Here is a 17,671-nt window from a genome sequence, read left to right as displayed (position 1 = left end):
TCTTTTCATTTTATACTTTAGCTGATAAAGATCTACTTTTTACTGTTCATTATTTCAGTATTCTATCTGCCAGTGCCCAAACAGGTGAGGGCAAAGAGCGGGCATGTAGTGCCTGCATAGACGGAGACACAATTTCATGTCAGTGAGAACCCAATCTGTCTCAAATCATTCCTGGAGGTTGTCTTTATGTAAAATCCTTATTTCCTTTTTAAAATTACATTATGAATTAATTCCCTTACCCAAAAGTTAGATATGTGAGAAAACAGGGATAGGCCTTTATACTGGTCAAATCCATATGCCGTGGATAAAAATGCAAGTGAAAGAAGTTACCTTTGAAAAAGAAAGACCATCTACCACAAGAACAGGATTTGACCATTTACTGTTGTTTGTGCTGGGAACATAGCAGTGAACAAAACACAGCTGTTCCTGCCATCATGTAACTTATGAATTCTGTAACCTAACTAGGCTATATCTGGTTTATACTGAGAATTCACCCAGAGAAAGAATACGTTCATTGAAGAGGAATAGCTAACATAGAAACCTGTCTGGTGGAGAAGATGCCCTCAATGTGAATGAATCTTAGTGTCTGTTTGACAGTGCCATCAAGTTGTCACAAAATAAAATCATCCAGCTAATACCCCTGGGTCAGAGTCTGTGTCCTTCAGGCAGCAGTCTGATACATTATCTCACTTTCCATATAGATTTCCTTAACAATATACATCCAAATGGGTGTTCTCCCCTCAGATAGGTTTTTAAGTCTGCAAACCTAGGCTCTGGGCTAGTGAATTCAGTAAGGGGACAGCCAAGGATTCTCAGCAACACAAATTGAATGGCCCTGGTAGCCTTTTTATATCTCCATGCCTTCAAGGAGCTCCAGGACTTGGGACTGCAAAGGGACCGGAGGGAAACAGGTTCAGAGGAAGTGGGGGATTTAGGGCTCGTACAGGCTAGAGAGAATGAGGTCATAAATCCAGCTAGAGGGAGGAGGCATCTGATCTCCTGTTCTTCCCACACTGAAGTTCAGAGGCAGAAAATAGGTTCTGGAGATAGTCTACTATTCTGAGCAGTAGGGCAACCATGCCGCAAAATGGAAGTCCCTTTTGGAAGCTACAATGGAATTAATCTTGTCAAGGTATAACCAGTTTCTGGGAAAATAAAATCGGTTTCAGTTCCAGGTCAGGGAATAGATGAAAGAAATCCATCTTTAGAGGAACCAGGCAGAAACCATTAGGAGCTGCTGAGTCCCTGAATTTGGATCTGAGGACTCTAACCCCCTACCTGCTGACCTGGGCAGAAAGAACTCCACACTGACAGAACCCGCCTTCAATTCCCAGGCCCAGATTGCTGCATGACAGGTACAGGGAATTTGCACAGATAGCTAGGTTGGAGGCACAGGGACATCTTTCACATGCTTCCAGATATTTGGGCCCATTGGTGCAAGAGGTTTTCCACATATCCCTACTAAGGGCCTTGAGTAGGGTTAATGGAACGGTTTACAGACTGGACACTCAGACCAGCAAACACCCAGTCGTTCATTGTCTGGCATGTAACAGGCATGCAGTAGACAGTGAATTCCATTCCCTCCATTCCTTTTTAAGTGTTTCCTCACTTTGACCACTTTATAGTTTTTGATGAGAATTCTACTTTTTAGCCTGATCCTTTCCAGCAGCTCCTCTGGACCATGAGAAGTCTTAAATGGTTATGCTCAGTTAGAATTTTTTTTTTTAAATAAAATTCTCCCCTGGGGCCAAAACTGGGAAAGATGTCTTTGATCAGACCTACACCTGTCTAGATTTTATCTAGCACTCTGAAGTGAAAACAAGATTTTTTTTTTAAAAACAAAGTTTCTTTAGTTGGAAATCTTTTTAAAAACTTCAAATATTTAGGCCCATTTAATTCTAAGTGTACCTTTGTTAAAGAAATAAAAAGATAATTTTAGAAAAATTAAAATCGTGTAGTAACATCTATGTAAATATATAAACCTTTTTCTCTTAAGAACATTTCATGCTCTGGGATTTACTAATGCCTATTCCTTTCCTCCTGATAGGAATTAAGTGTTCAAGGCCAACAAAGAGCAGTTCTATTGGATTTTGGTAAAAGAGGATATTTGAGGATACACCAGCAAGTGTGCTTGATTTACATAGCTAGACATGGTAACCAGCAGAGTTTTAACAACATGCCTGGTACATCCGAGAAAAAATCGGCATAACTCAATGTGACTGATGTGCATATTGTAAGAGTCAAAAAACTACTTACAGTCCACAGCTCCGTGTGTGACATACTCTGGATGTTGTAATATTGGCTCAACCAAGTGAGTTGATTGGAGAAAGAAAAAAGAGCCAGTGAAAAATATCTACACAAACCAGTTGGCATTTTTAGACAATAACCTGCAGATTTCCAGTAGGTACACAGAAACAGCCATGTGCAGCCTTTAGTGTTGAATTAGACTTCATAAAAATTTTTTAGTGACATTGCCTTTTCCCCCTACATTTTTAACTTTCAAATGACCGGGGTTTTAATTTCATCATGTTGCCTTAAAACAAAAGGGCATCTCTGTATTTGACAATGGGTAATCCCATCCCCATTCTTTGCCTTCTCTGAGCCTTTACTATTCCACCTGAGGAGGAGCTTTGGTAGTGACCTCGTTCACAGCACAATATAATTAGGAACCTAAAGAAATCTTAATTTCCCTTTGCGTACCTATCATATCTATAATGTTTCACAGGGTATACATGGTCATTTACTATGAGATAAAGATAGTTTGCTACAATCCTATTTATATTATGGATGTGTTTATAATATTTGTGCTTTAGCATTACTTTTTTTAAGAAGGGAAGGGAAAAATAGGCTCTTATAAATTTTTATTCTTTCCAATAAAAAAATAGTTCAAATAGCAGCTTTATTATAAAAATAGATTATGGCTTTTATCGCTTAATGCTGGGTATTTCCATTTTCCTACCAGTAATAACAGAATAATAATGTGTTGATACAGCATGAGTATAATACTTGGATGATTTTAGTGATTTTTTTAAATTACTCTATTTTTAAAAATATACCTGCCCTTGGATATCCTAATTAAAGTACTTTCTGAAAGCACGATTTAAAGTTTTAAGCATATGCTGGGACTCCCTTTAAATTCTCCTAAGTATTAGTAACAAAGTATGACAAGTAGGATGTTCCTAAAGCTATTTAGAATAATAACAACTTATAATATTTTAAGGCAACCCAAATAATCAGTGCAAATTTTGCTTCAGTCTAGAATTTTCCCTGACAGTAACTATTTTCAATAATATGTGACCGCAATTCTTCCAAATGCTGAAAGGCAAGAACACTATTATGTGGGATTATGCAGGATAAAGGCGTTCTATACAAATGAGAAACCCAATCACAAGGCATTTAAACCTTGAGATGGCAATTTTAATTACCATCAAGAGAAGCAGACTTGATCTCTGTGAAATCAACGCCCAGAGATAAATCCTTTCTGAAGACCAAAATAGGAAATAAGAGACATTTGAAATGGCTTTCACCATGAAGGCAGAACTTATTAACCCTACTTTTTCTTCATCTGCTCCTCCTCATCCTGTCTCGAGAGATGACATTTCCTAGGCAGAGTGGATACTGTCTCTCTGGTGACAGTAAATCCTCTAGAGCCTTCCCTCTGCTTTAAGGAAAATAAGAGCATTTAACCTCCCCAATGGAGCCTTGCACCACAGTTTCCTACTGCAGGCAGTTTTACCTGTATACATCTTGGAGGTTTTAGAATCATACCCGTGGCTGGAGAACTAAGTATTTCATTTCAGCAGAAGATGACTTACAAACCATTGTCTGCAACATGCCCTCTTACACGGCTGAGCCCCAGGAATCCTGCTATAGGACACTGAGAAGCTACTCTCATTTTTTAGCCACTGCTTCTAATAGCCTGCCTTTCAGAGCAATTTAAAAATACAGGACATTATTTTAAATAGGGTGGGAAATTACAGGAAAACTATTTGGATGCCGTACAGTCTTCTGGATCAAGGGCATTTATTATTTATCCCCTTTTGACAACCTCTCCTTTGTTCCTTGAATGTACTGAATGTCAGTGATTGGGAAAGGTGCAGTCTTGCAAAAATACTGAGGTAACGGATATGGGAGTTCACTGGGCTGAAAACTGCGAAGTTTCTGAAGATAGTAGAGGTGGTTTAGTGGTGTCAATTTTATCCATGTTTTTAACGTATCCACTTATCACTGAAGTGTATACGTTAGTGCCCTGCTGAAAGAAGTACCACTGCTTTGGCAAAATTCTGGAGATTCTTTGAGGGAACAACTGTCTGGACCTAACTCGAAGGAAGGAATCAATGACCTTGTATGTAGTCTGTTGATACTCTGCTTTTAACAGAGTTGTAGCTTTTAACACTGGAGTTGTAACTGACTTTCTAGACGTCAACTATGTTTAGAGTCTACCAGGCATGAAACTCAGTATCTGTACGACCTGAAGAGGTAAGGATCTGGAGAATACTTTAGCCCAAAAGCCTTAAACAACCATCAGACCATGTACTGTATGCTTTTAAAGTGAATTATGCATAAAAGTCTGTGCAAACTACAAACATATTGCAATAACATTCTCAAAAAAATGCTAGTATATATTCTAGCGTTAAGTTATATAAAATATATCTTTATAAAAGTACAGAATTTTTTTAAAGTTTAAATTATACCCACCGAAATAGGCAGCCAGGCTCACTTTTTTAGTACTAAAATAAGGTTTTATCAATCTGAATTATTGCTTAGTCCTATGGAGCCATTAGAAACCTGTAACAAATAAACATCAAGTCCTATTTCTTAAGGAAAAGTGCCTTAAAAATTCAGCTGTCATTAAGTTAGTCTCTTTGAAGCTCTTCACTTGAGGAATCTTCCATAAAACTGTTTCCCGATGCTACCCGTGGCTTGGTTTGTCAGGATCCAAAGCTGAGTCTGGTGGGAGAGTTCCCACTTGTGCCAGGAAGCTGTTCGTTTGCTGTCCCCAATCATAGTAGTCTGGGGCAAAGCTTTAAAAGAAAGAAAAGATGTTTTGGTGACTTAAAACATTATACTTCCTGTTGATGACATGTCTATTCCAGATGGACAGAAGAACTGGGATTCTGTAGGAACCATAGACAAACTCAGTCTTTAAAGTAGCTTCCTGAATCCCATGCAGTGGCTACAAGTTCACCCACAAAATTCTACTGAACTTGGGGCACCGGGGCGGCTCAGTCCATTAAGCATCTGATTTTTTATTTTGGCTTAGGTCGTGATCTCAGGGTTGTGAGATCAAGCCCTGCGCTGGGCTCTGTGCTGGGTGTGGAGCCTGCTTGAGATTTTCTCTCTCCCTCTCTCTCTGCCCCTCCTCCCCCACTCATGCTTGCTCCCTCCAAAAACAAAACCCAAGTAAACTCCATAGAGCCCAGAAGCACTAGAACCATAAACCAATCACTGTGTAACAAAATATTTTGCCAACACATTGTACCTGATACCTCTGCACAAATAACTTCTGTGCACCAACTTTATCATCTGTAGAATACCAGCAATAATAATAATTGTTGGGCTTCTGTGAGTTTGTACCTATAATGTACTTAGAACAGTGTCGTAATGTACAGTAAGCACTCAGCAGGGTCCATCTGATTATTCTCTTCCTCTCTGTAGTAGAAAAGGGGTGGTCTTCCACATGGAGTGAGGACTCCCAGCTCTATCTTGCCTTTGGCCACTGAGGGGCTATGGCTGCTCCTGCAGGCTATGGAGGGACATGCTTGCTGAAAGGGCAGCTCAGTGGGGTAACTAGATAAAAGCAGTTTTAGGGATGAGGGCTAGAACAACTTTTGACCTAAGTCCCACTGGATCGCTTCCAGATTTCTAGCTTTTCACATCTGCTGGCTTGTTCCATGGACTGCTGCATTTTCTTCTCCCCAAGCACCATCTCTTGTTCTATCTGGTTCTCTGCTCTCTAGTAAACTGAGAAAGCAATATATCATCCCAGCTTCTCCTCGGTCCTTCTGTCCCTACAACAAGGGCTCTCTTCGGAGCTCTTTTAAAGTTTTCCAAGGACATTTACTGTTCATAATAAAAAAGTAGAAAAGCCAGCCTATCTTCTCTTTTATCACTCAATCCTGGGGGTGGAGGATAGTTTATACTAAAATGTTAATGATCTCCTTTCAGGGTACAAAAGATTGCAAAAAATAAGCTTCCAAGAAACACAACTTGAAGCCTTCCTTTCACAAGGTCTCACACCTGAGTGAGACCACAAGCCCAGGGCAGAGAGACTCAGGAAGCACTAGGGCAGTCCTTTTGCTTCTCACCCCTGCTCTCCCTTGAAGCCCCAGACTCACAGGCAGAAAGAGAGGATGTGCCATGGAGGGTGGCTAAAGCATTACAGGCTGAAAAAGGGGAAGGGAACCCCAGTGGCTACCACCCCTGCTGTCTGCCACAGAGGTAGGGATGCTTAATTCTGGTCTGCTCTGGTTGCAGAGTCTCATACTCGGGGGTTTCTCTGTTTCCGATTTGCCTCACACTCCCTCTGATTCCAGGGTTGTCATGTAGGCATCTTCTCTTCGATTGAATTGATTTCACTGGTGTAATCCTCAGCCTACTAACCATGCCTCTCTACAATGAACTAGGGTCTTACCTTCCCTGAAGTCCCTGAGGGGCAATGTTCCAGGCCAGATCATCGTCACTATCATATCTTCGTGGGTTGTCAAAGAAATAAGATCTGGGGCTGAATCCATGGCTGGGGACAATTCCAGGGTTGGTCTAAAAAGACAATTGTTCGGTATACTTTGAGATACACTATGGTTTCCTCTAGACAAAGATAAAGATGATGCTGTATTCATCTGAATGGAGGATGTACCTGTTCAGCTACAATGTTCATTTTAGTTGCTTTTATTTTTTTATTTTATTATTATTTTTTTTAGTTGCTTTTATTTTTAAGAAGTGTTAACTTTTTCTTTTCTCAGTGTGGACAAAATCTCCTTTCAGAATTCTGCTTGCAGCAGTGAATGATCATTGTTTTAATCCCTTACTGAAACACTAGGCAATGCCCAAATGAACCAAATTAGATAGTCCCAAATTAGATATAAAACTATATAATAATGTGGATATTTACAAATTAAAATAATGAAATGATCATGATAATGATGAAATAATTTTGAGAGGATCTGTATCGTTTCCATATCCTGCTTCTATAATCATTTCCTCCTGTTTCTGTCCCCAAGCTGAGTTCACCTTTCAAAACATTTCAAATAACTTGAAACCAAGGAAGCAGAAGATCAGAACTTTATTATATGGCAAACCAAAGCTGGCATAAAATCCAGAATTTTTTTGACATCTTGTACATATTAGTTGTCTATTTTAAAGTTAAACAAGAGTATGAAACAAGGTTGCTTGCTATATGGTGGGCATGTATATGTAAATTCATCCTTTTCTAAGACTAACCTAGCCAAATATAGGAAACAAAACCTAGACGAGGTGGGATGCCTTAAAATTTATTATTTGTAGCAGTTCAAGAATGTCTATACAAAAGAATAAAGTTGGATCCTAACCTCACACACCTACAAAAAGTTACTCAAAATGTATCAGAGACCTAAATGTAAGAGTAAAATCTGTGAAATTTGTAGAAGAACAATATAGGGACAGATTGTGACCCAGGATTTGCAAAGCATTCTCAAATATGATACCAAAAGCATGAGCAACAAAAGAAAACATAAAATTCATCAAAATTAAAAATTTTGAAAGATACCATCAAGAAAGTGAAAAAGCAGCCAAAATATGGGAGAAAATATTTGCAAAAATCACTTATCTGACAGGGGACTCAGATCTAAAACATATAAAGAATTCTTTAAAAAATGACTCAATTAAAAAATAGGCAAAATATCTAGACACATTTATCCAAGGAACAGATACAAGTCATCAATAAGCACATGAAAAGATGCTGGACATCATTAGTGATTGGGGCAAAAGGCACACTGAGGTACCATTTCACACCCATCCAGGATCTCTAGAGTCAAACATCAATAACAAGTGCTGGGGAAGATGTGGAGGAGCCAGATAGAACCCTCCTGCTCTACTAGGACTAGCCAGTGTAAGATGGCATACCCACTGTGAAAATTCCAACAGTCTGGCAGATTGCTTTTTAAAGTACGACCTTGACTTCCAGGAAGATGGCAGAGGAGGAGGACCCAAAGCTCACCTCATCAGACTGATACAACTGGGTAACACACCAGTGTAAATAAGCCAGAAAACTTCCCAAAGACTGGTGGAACAAACTCCACAACTAAATGTAGAGAAGAGGACACATCAGTGAGGGTAGGAAGAGGGAGATGGGGTTGGGAGCTAAATTGCTGTGGCCATCTGCAGCTGGGAAGGACCTATGGATGCAGAGAGGGGAGATACACAGATCCTCACACCTGGGAGCCTGCAGGGAATGAATCACCAAAACATGTGGCTCTAAAAACTAGAGGGGCCAAATTTCCTGAGGTCTTACAACCAGCTGGAACTTAAAGCCTGGAACTTTAAAAATCAGCAGGCTCAGTTCCAGGAGAGGCTGGAGGGAGAGGAAACTGTGTCTCTTAAAGATAGAGCCCAACAAACAGCTTGCAGAGATGCAGCCTGGAAGGACAGTGTGAAAGGTGAAAGGGAGCATATGAAAGGGAGAGTGATTTACTCATCTCAGAGCCTATACCAGAGGGACAAATTGCACTGGAAGACTCCTCCAGGAACAAAGGAGCTGGCAGGCACCACTTCCCCATCCGGCCCCCCAGCATAACCAGGACGGTGCCCGCAAGTCATTATATAACTTGCTTACATCGCCCCCTGCCCCCTGTGGCCAGGCCTCTCTCAGTCCTGGTGCTGCAGGGCACCTCCCCAGAAAGCCTTTGCAAACCCAACCAGTGTCCCTACTATGTGTTTTGCAGGGCCTCAGTCCTGGTAGCAGCAGTGAGCCACCCTGTGTGGAGGATGCTCACACCACGTTAAAACTGCATGCCCTGCCTGCACATTGCAGAGGGACTCTGGCCAGCCCCAGTCTCCTAAAGGCCGTGTCACATGTGGAACAGGGCTGGCATGCATAACCTCCAGGCACCACACATCCCCCTCACACACTTTGTGGGGCAGTCCCCGCTGGCCTGGGTCTTGGCAGCAGAGGAACAACCCCAGTGCTCTGTAAAAGGACCAGTGCCACCTTGTGAGAAGCGCACACCCCAACTACTACTTTCAGAAGCAGGAGAGGTAGCTGACTTCCCCAACAGCATTCGCAGTACATTCATTCCAATCACCTGAGGTGCTTCTTGTTTTAAATATGGCTTCCCGGAACCTACCCTGGAGGTTCTGATCTGGATCTAGAACATGGCCTCGGAATCAGTACTGACACTCACTCAGGACCCTTGGGACTCCTGTGTGGATGGCAGAGAGTCACGTTAGAATGCAGTTACATCTGGGCTTTAGTGCTGCCTAGTGTAGAGACTTATTTCTACGGACTGAATTACGGACACAAATGGTAAAGAACTCCCCATCTGTGATCATAGTTTCTATCTCAGAGGCTGAGTGTAAAGATTAAAGAACAGAATATATTTAAAGTGTTTAAATATAACAGTTAAAGCAGTTTAAAGTAGTGCCTACCTCACACAAGCACTATACAACACTTGGCTAATTTTACTGAATTCTGAACATACAGATGGCATTAAATCTGCTAGTCTTGCCTATGGCTAATTTACGAACACTAGTGCTTCACCAAGACAAACCTGACACCCACATTACCTGCTAATGAGAGCTCCTTCGTGAGTAGAAAAAATGTTTTTCTATTTAGTATTATACGTCCTTCATACTGAAGTCACTTCCTCATAGTATATTAGGAGAAAATATTGTTCAGGGCATAAAGAATCATTTTAATTCACTACTATGCTACCGTAGATGAGTGCCTATCATCGGTGTGGCCCCTGAGATCTTTTCAGGAATCTGAAAGGTCACAATTATTTTCATAATTAGTGTTTTAAGATGTTATTTGCCTTTTCCATGGTCTCGATGGTGGCACTCATGGTGCAAAAGCCTTGGTAAAAACGCTACTGAAAAAACACCACTGATCTGGCCTGTATCAAAGCAGTGACAACAACCTCCTAGCAGCCACTGTATTCACCACCACTGCACGATCAGTTAAAAACAGTTTCATGTAAGATGGTCTTTGACAGGGGCACCTGAGTGGTGCAGTCAGTTAAGCATCTGATTCTTGGTTTTGGCTCAGGTCCTGATCTCAGAGTCATGAGATCAAGCCCTGGGTTGGGCATCATGCTCAGTGCAGAGTCTGCTTGAGATTCTCTTTCTCCCTCTACTCTAGCTCACCACCTACTTGTGCTCTCTCTCTCGAAAATAAATCTTTTTAAAAATTCTATGAAGCAGTATGTTATTAGTTTTATTAAATCTCAATCCTTGAACCTATCTTTTTAATATGTGACAAAATGGAAAGTATGCTTCTGGCACGTGAGCTGCAAGATAGCTCTTTCCAAGAAAAGACCTTGTACTTGTACAGCTACTTGAGTAACTACCTTTAAAAAAAAAAAAGATTTTATTTATTCATTCATTCACACACACACACACAGAGAGAGAGAGGCAGAGACACAGGCAGAAGGAGAAGCAGGCTTCACGCAGAAAGCCCGACATGGGACTCGATCCCTGGTCTCTAGGATCATGACCTTGACCAAAGGTGGCGCTAAACCGCTGAGCCACCCGGGCTCCCCGAGTAGCTACCTTTTTTCATACAACTTCACAACTCAGACAAACCATGCTTTTTCAGACATGAGTGTTTGGCAGACATTGTTTTGAAAGTAAATGAAGTGGGCTGATAATTTAAAAAAAAAAAAACAAAACAGGTGGATGGTATTTATCAGTGATCAAATTTGAGCTTTTAAGCAAACTTGTGTTCCCCACCATGAGCTTGATGGCATCCCAATACTTAAAATATTTTCCTGAAATGATCAGTGGTGGTATTTAATGAGTCAATTTTAATATCTGGAAGATCTGTATAACTCGGTAAACCAATATCTTTCCAAGTGACCAAAGCATGATATAAAAAACCATGCATGGATAAAAGATCCATTCAAAGTCCAAGATTAATGGATGTTAGTGTATAACACAATCTGTAAAGTTTATTGGTATGGTTTTAGATTCCAGTGTAGCTAACTTTTAAGAAACCACAACTTGTTCACTTTTGATGCATATCAAAGAAAAATATCCACAATTATGTTAAAAGCTATTAAATTACTCCACTTTACTACAACTACATATCTCTGTAAGGTGGATTTTCTTTACATGCTCAACCAAAACAATGTATCATAACAGACTGAATGCAGAAGCAGATAGAATCCAGCTGTCTTCTGTTAAACCAGGCATTAAAAAAATCAAAAAGTTTTAAAACAGTGCTACTCTTCCATTTTGTTTTGGAAAATACTCTTTTTCAGAAAAAACTTTTATGGTAACATGTAATGGGTTTATTAGATATAGTGAATTAATGTTTTTTTAAAATGTCACACACACAGCCCCCTCCAAACAAGAGCTTTTGAGGGTCCTCAATAATTTATCAGTGTAGCCCCAAAGATCCCAAACAATCTTAATAAAGAAGAACAAAGCTGAAGGCATCATGCTCCCTGATTTCAAGCTCTATTACAAAGCTACAGTAATCCAAACAGTATGTTATTGGCATAAAAAAAAGACACGCAGATCAACAGAGCAGAACAGAGCCCAGAAAGAAACTCACACTTACATGGTCACGTACTTTATGACAAAGCAGCCACAAATACATAATGGGGGAAAGAACAGTCTTTTCAATAAACGGTGTTGAGAAAACTGGACAGCCACATAGAAAAGAATGAAATTGGACCACACACAAAAATTAACTACAAATGGGTTAAATACTTGAATGTAAGAACTGAAACCATAAAACTCCTGAGAGCAAACACATGTGGGAAGCCCCCTGATGTCAGTCCTGGAGATGATAATTTGGATTGAACACCAAAAATAAAGGCAACAAAAACAAAAATAAGCAGAACTACATCAAATGAAAAAGCTTCCACACAGCAAAGGAAACCATAAACAAAACGAAAAGGCAACCAACTAAGTAGGAGATGTTAGAAATCATACATCTGATAAGGGGTCAATATCCAAAACATATGAATATATAATTCAACAGCAAAAAAACAATCCAATTAAAAAAATAGGCAAAGGACTTGAAAGACATTTTCCCAAAGACCTACAGATGGCCAACAGGTACCTGAAAAGATGCTCATCATCATTCATCATCAGGGAAATGCAAATCAAAACTATAATGAGCTACCACCTCACACCTATCAGAATAGCTAGACTCAACTTGTGTGGAATCTAAAAGCAAACAGAAAAGCCTCCAACATGGATACAGAGGAGATGCGTGGTTGCCTGAGGTGGAGGATGGGGGGTGGGCAAAATGGGTGGAAGGGATCAAAAGGTCCAAGTTTCCAGTTATAAAATGAGTAAGTCCTGAGGATGTCATGTACAGCATGGTGGCATGGTGACTATGGTTAGTAACAGTGTACTGCATATTTGAGAGTAGAGTGGAAAGTTCTCATCATGAGAAAAAAAATATGGTAACTGTGTAGTGATGGATGTCAGCTGGACTTATTAGGATCATTTTGCAGTATACACAGATATCAAATCACTATGTTATACACCTGACACTAATAAGTCAATTACAGCTCAGTAAAAAAAAAAATTAACCAATGTAAAGTGTCCTGAGACCAAAAAGGTTAAGAACCACGGCTCTAGATCATACTCTACACCTCAGATGTATTCAAGCACAATAACCGAGTAATCCATCTGCACAGAGTGTGTCAGGGATGCCATGTTTCCCCAGATAATGAGATCCAAGAGTACACATTAGACATCATTCTGTACTCATTTAGTAAAATAGTACTTTCAACACTATTGCATTAGCCTTTCTCTGGTTAAATTCAGAAATCTCTCTCCCTCAGACTGCCTTGGGTCCGAAGGCCCTGAAACTCAAGCTGATGAAAAGGTACAGTGGAGCCTGGGGAAAGCCCCCTAGAGCCCAGGGCTCACTATACCACAGTCAAGCGAGGTACCCAGAAAACTCTAGGGAAGGAAGGAAAACCAGGCAACTGGACTCATGGCCTAGAATCCACTGCCTACCTGTCCCGTTTCTTAGCCAGCACACCAGAAGTGTTTAGGATCTGACTTTACAGACGCCACCAGCTGTTCCCAAAGTAAGCAAAGGTCAGATGAAATGCAGTCCCACGGTCCTGCAGCTAAAAATAATGGAAGGGGAGGAAACAGATCCCGAGGTCTAGAAAACGCTGCCCACCACCTTCTCTGCAAGGGCTCCAGTCAGGCTGTGCTGCTCCACCTGCCCCAGGCCAGGCTCGGTTTTTTGTTTTTTGTTTTTTTCCCCCCGTTTCTGGCTCATCAGTGACTATCCAGAAGTGATTAAGAACAAACAAACCAATAAACAAGGTAGGGGCACCTGGGTGGTTCAGTTGGTTAAGTGGCCAACTCTTGCTTTCGGCTCAGGTCATGATCTCAGGGTCGTGAATTCGAGCCCCGAGTTCAGCTCCACACTCAGTGAAGAATGTGTCTGAGATTCTCTCTCCCTCTGCCTCTCCCTGCTGCTAGCATTCTCTCTCTCAAATAAATAAATCTTTTTTTTTTTTAAAGAAAAGAAAAAGAAACAGGATAAAACACGACAGGTTAGTTATTGTATCTGTGCTTTCTTTACCACCCACCCACACTTGGCTCACTTTGGCCAAAAACCATTCACTACACTACCTTTTGCTGTGGGTTTCCTAGATCAGTGACTCAAAATTCTACCACTTGTTAGTGTAGCTGGAATAATTTAGGGAACAAAAGCTCCCAGGAGTGTCCTCATACTCACAAGTTGTACATTTTTTGTCCTGTTCTTATAAAGACATTTATACAAACCTGGCTGAGCAGAGACAGGACTGACCCAGGGGAGCAGGAGTAGCATCCCTCAACGATGTTTTCATTTCCACATCACCAAGTTCCCAACTCACCGTCCAGCATCACATGGGGGTGAACAACTCAAGCACCATTTTCTATTTCCCTTTGCTAAAATAAAAGCTCATATATTTAGTTCACCTCAAGCCAAACCTCAGATACTGGTAAGACTGCTGTTGCATTAGGAAAAATAATCACTATCTCCAAGCCTTGAGATGCAAATTTCATTTCTTCTGTAAAAGCTGAAAAACACATTTCCCTCAAAAAGAATTAAGGGAAAAGACCATCTCAAAGAGACCAGGGAACACATCACAGCAGGATGGAAGGGGCAGGCTACTGAAATCTAAGAACAAAACCCACTTGCATGTTTCATGATTAGAAGCAGGCGATATTTTCCACAAATATAAGTTTACTTACAAGGTCCTTTGCAGGGGTCCTAACTCGGAAGAAGTAAACGACCAAGGTGGTAGGTAAGAGCTCCCACACAAATAGGACCACGCCAAACACCACATAGCCAGCATCGCCCAGCTCATTCTTCAGATCCGCCTGTTGAGAAGCGAGGGAAGGACATGGAGTCACCACACAGGGGGTGGAGGAAAGAAGCTGGATTTGCTCTGTCCCAACATGAACAGAGACTAATTCTAATACAGAATAATTCATTTCCCCTACAACATGCATGTTCAAACCAGGTGGTACTGGTGGTCAGGACCTCCGGTTGAGAGTTAGCCCAAACACACAGCATAGATAATTATCTTTAAAACAGTCAAAGACAGGAACTGCCCACCTCTGATGTTTTATGACTTTACCCTCCAAAATCTTCCTTATATCCAAGTTAAATCTCTTGAATTTAAATTGATTTTCTTCCTATCAGACAAACGAATAAAGAGATGCTAGGTCACCCCCTCCAAATTTTTGAGAGCAGCATTTAACTGTGACCTTCTGTCTCACCTTTGGGATAAACACATCAATGTTTAAACTTCTCTTCATATTAACCATATCCTGTTCTTTACCTGTTAGAGCTTATTACAGGCTAGCTTGTCTGGAAAAGGTCCAGGATGTGTGTCTGGACCAGTGAGATGGCCAAATGGGCCCGGTGCATAGTCTGTCCCCCTGCTGCAGGACAGGGTGGGCGAGTGAGGAGCGTGCACAGTTGCATCTGGGCAACCCTCCCACAAAGGCCAGCATTTCCAACCAAGTACACCAAATCCAAGCCATGAAGGGCCCATCACCTAAACCGAATCCTACTGCATCGTGTTTGAAGTACAGTAGCCAAAGCTGACCAGGCTGCCATAGGAAGCTGTCTCTCCAGCCCCGCACATCGTGTTCCATCTCTAACTCATCTCAGTAGTACACTACTCTTCCTTCTACATAATAACATGCCCCTCATGACTATCTGTTAGGTTTGGTCCTAGATTATTTTGGTTGTAATAACAGATCTAGATCCTCATAAATAAGTACTCCCCTAAAGACAATAGAATTTTTTAAACTGTTCTATTTTAAGGCTGTTATCATTATAAGCCCTCAACTGAAAAAAAAAACTGAAATCCTTATTTTGTTAAAACCTAATCTCTACTGTTTAATGGGTGTGGAGTTTCAGTTTGGGAAGATGAACAGGTTCTGGAACAGTGGTGATGGTTGCCCAATGAGGGGAACATGCTGAACACCAGTGAATTGTATACCCGAAAGTAGTTACGACAGTAAGTTTTAGGAATATTTTACCACAATTAAATCCTTTTGTGTCTTATGAATAAGTCTCTATTGTTTATAAATTTTTATATCTTTGATTTTCTCAAAATAAGCCACACCTTCAAGCAATGTATCACCCCAATTTTTCCCATCCTGTACGTGTGGGATCGGTCTGGGTGGTGATGGTTGGCTTAATCCTTCCTAATTCTGATAATTTCCTCTTCTGAATTTCACCTTAACCTCATATGTTTATTGGCATCACTCAATGTCTTCTTCTAGAGTCTTAACCTGGTCCAGGGTTTGAGCACTGTTGGGATTTTAGAAGTGCATTTGTATATAACTGAACATGTCACTACCTTTGTTCATTGCTTTATAATTTATAATTCATGAATTTCTAGAATATTTTAAATGGGAGAGAATATTATAGGGAGACCTCGGGTAAAATGAACTTTTACCAACACCTTCAAATTCCCAGTCATTTCTGTCTAGATTTCCTCAAATGCTGTTAGTTTACATGCTCCATTAAAAAAAAGTCATAATTTCACATACTTTCTGAAACCTATGATCTATTTTACCTTGGCAAACTTCACCCTTTAATAAAACCATCTTACATTTATATGGAAGTACTTAAAAGCCCCAGAAATTAGAAATATGTGTGTGTGTGTGCCTGTGTGCATGTGTGCACACATATGGGCTAGTTTTCTCAGAAGACGTGAGCTGGAACCAGGTAGGTAGTACGATCACATTTTACAGATGAGGATGCAGGTACCACACAGGTAAGTGACAGTCAAGGTCATCCAGCAATTTAGCAGCAGAAGCAAGGAGCTTATACCTCTCTGCCACATGGGATCCTGTGAAGCAAAGAGTCGCCATTCAGGTGACACCTCACTGGCACCCACTGACCTGATCTGATACATTGTACCAGTCATAATCGAAGGAATGGACATTCTTGCTCTGAGAAAATGACAGGATGAACAGGTTGTAGCAGGCTCGGGAGGTATAAAGCAGGATGACGGTCACACCAATGGCAGTCACTTGACACACAGAGGAGCCCTGGAAAAGACAGAGCCATGAGGGTTGCACCCATTCCAGGCCCAAGACACCAGCCTCCTCCCAGAACCCAGCCTGTGTTCAGAACTAGTAAACCCTTCGATCTCAGAGGCACACGCTGCAGTGTCCACTGGCCTCTGCCAATACCTTCCACCCTCAGTCGTGAAGCCCACAGCCCCTTCTAAAATTTCAAATTTTCCTCAATAGATGCTTCAAAATCTGGGAGTTGATTTGGAGATGCCTTAAAATATGGGTCATTGGCCTAAAGCCTAGGTTTCTAAGAATGAGGAAGTCAGATGGCTTATGCTGTTCAATTTCCAAGATGACCTCCTGACTTATGAGCCCACTGCCCAGTCCTTGGCCCAGGGACAACTCATCTCAACAGGATGGTGGCTGGGAGAGCGATGTCCCACTGATGGCGGCTCTGGGCTGGGGTGAGTGGGTGGAGGTGGGGAGGGGTACTTCCTCAAGTTCCAGAAAATTCTAGGCTGGAAACACTGGAATCCCAGTATCACTCCAGACTTGGAATTACACGGAAATTGGTGATCTGTCCCCCAATTGATGAAGCTAACAATTTACAGTCAGTTAAAGGGCCCAAGACACCAGCCTACAAATATGCTGGTAATGTAACCAAAAAATGGAAACTGATTTTTGAGATTTGCATTCGGAAGTCACTAATTAAGATATTTCATTTTGCTAGTAGAAGTTTATTAGCTTGTTTGCCACAGAGGTGATCTAAATGGTAATTTGACAATCTGGAATGTAACCCCTCCTGTAAAAACCACAATTCTGTTTGTAAAAGCCTTCGCTAGCCCTTACGCGGGAGACAATAAAAACAACAAAGTCGAGGCAAAATCAAGTCTCACATCTGTCCAGACTGATGCCTGAGAAAACTGCCCCTGCTGTACCCAAGTCTCTGGGGACCCTGCCAGAGGTCAGC

The 17,671-nt window shown here is 41.1% G+C and overlaps 1 protein-coding gene across 2 annotated transcripts in view; it reads right to left on the bottom strand.

Annotated features, from left to right (window-relative positions):
- Window positions 1-4,375: 4,375 nt before the first annotated feature.
- The window catches only part of GPR137B (G protein-coupled receptor 137B), a 39,759-nt gene continuing 26,463 nt past the window's right edge, over window positions 4,376-17,671 (bottom strand). The window contains exons 4-7 of one of the 2 annotated variants that reach the window (XM_041748075.1): window positions 16,585-16,734; window positions 14,413-14,541; window positions 6,635-6,759; window positions 4,376-5,024 (exon numbers count right to left, since the gene is read on the bottom strand). In XM_041748075.1, coding sequence (XP_041604009.1) covers window positions 4,913-5,024; window positions 6,635-6,759; window positions 14,413-14,541; window positions 16,585-16,734 — 516 coding nt within the window. In that variant the 3' untranslated portion in view covers window positions 4,376-4,912. Of the gene's footprint in view, window positions 5,025-6,634; window positions 6,760-9,320; window positions 9,396-14,412; window positions 14,542-16,584; window positions 16,735-17,671 lie in introns of those variants that run through there. The other variant, XR_005986742.1, reaches the window with a different exon arrangement.

Source organism: Vulpes lagopus, chromosome 3 (assembly GCF_018345385.1).
Source record: "Vulpes lagopus strain Blue_001 chromosome 3, ASM1834538v1, whole genome shotgun sequence".
NCBI classification, from domain to species: domain Eukaryota; kingdom Metazoa; phylum Chordata; class Mammalia; order Carnivora; family Canidae; genus Vulpes; species Vulpes lagopus.
The sequence above is the reverse complement of the archived record's forward strand: the minus strand, read 5'-3'. Positions and strand labels throughout refer to the sequence as shown.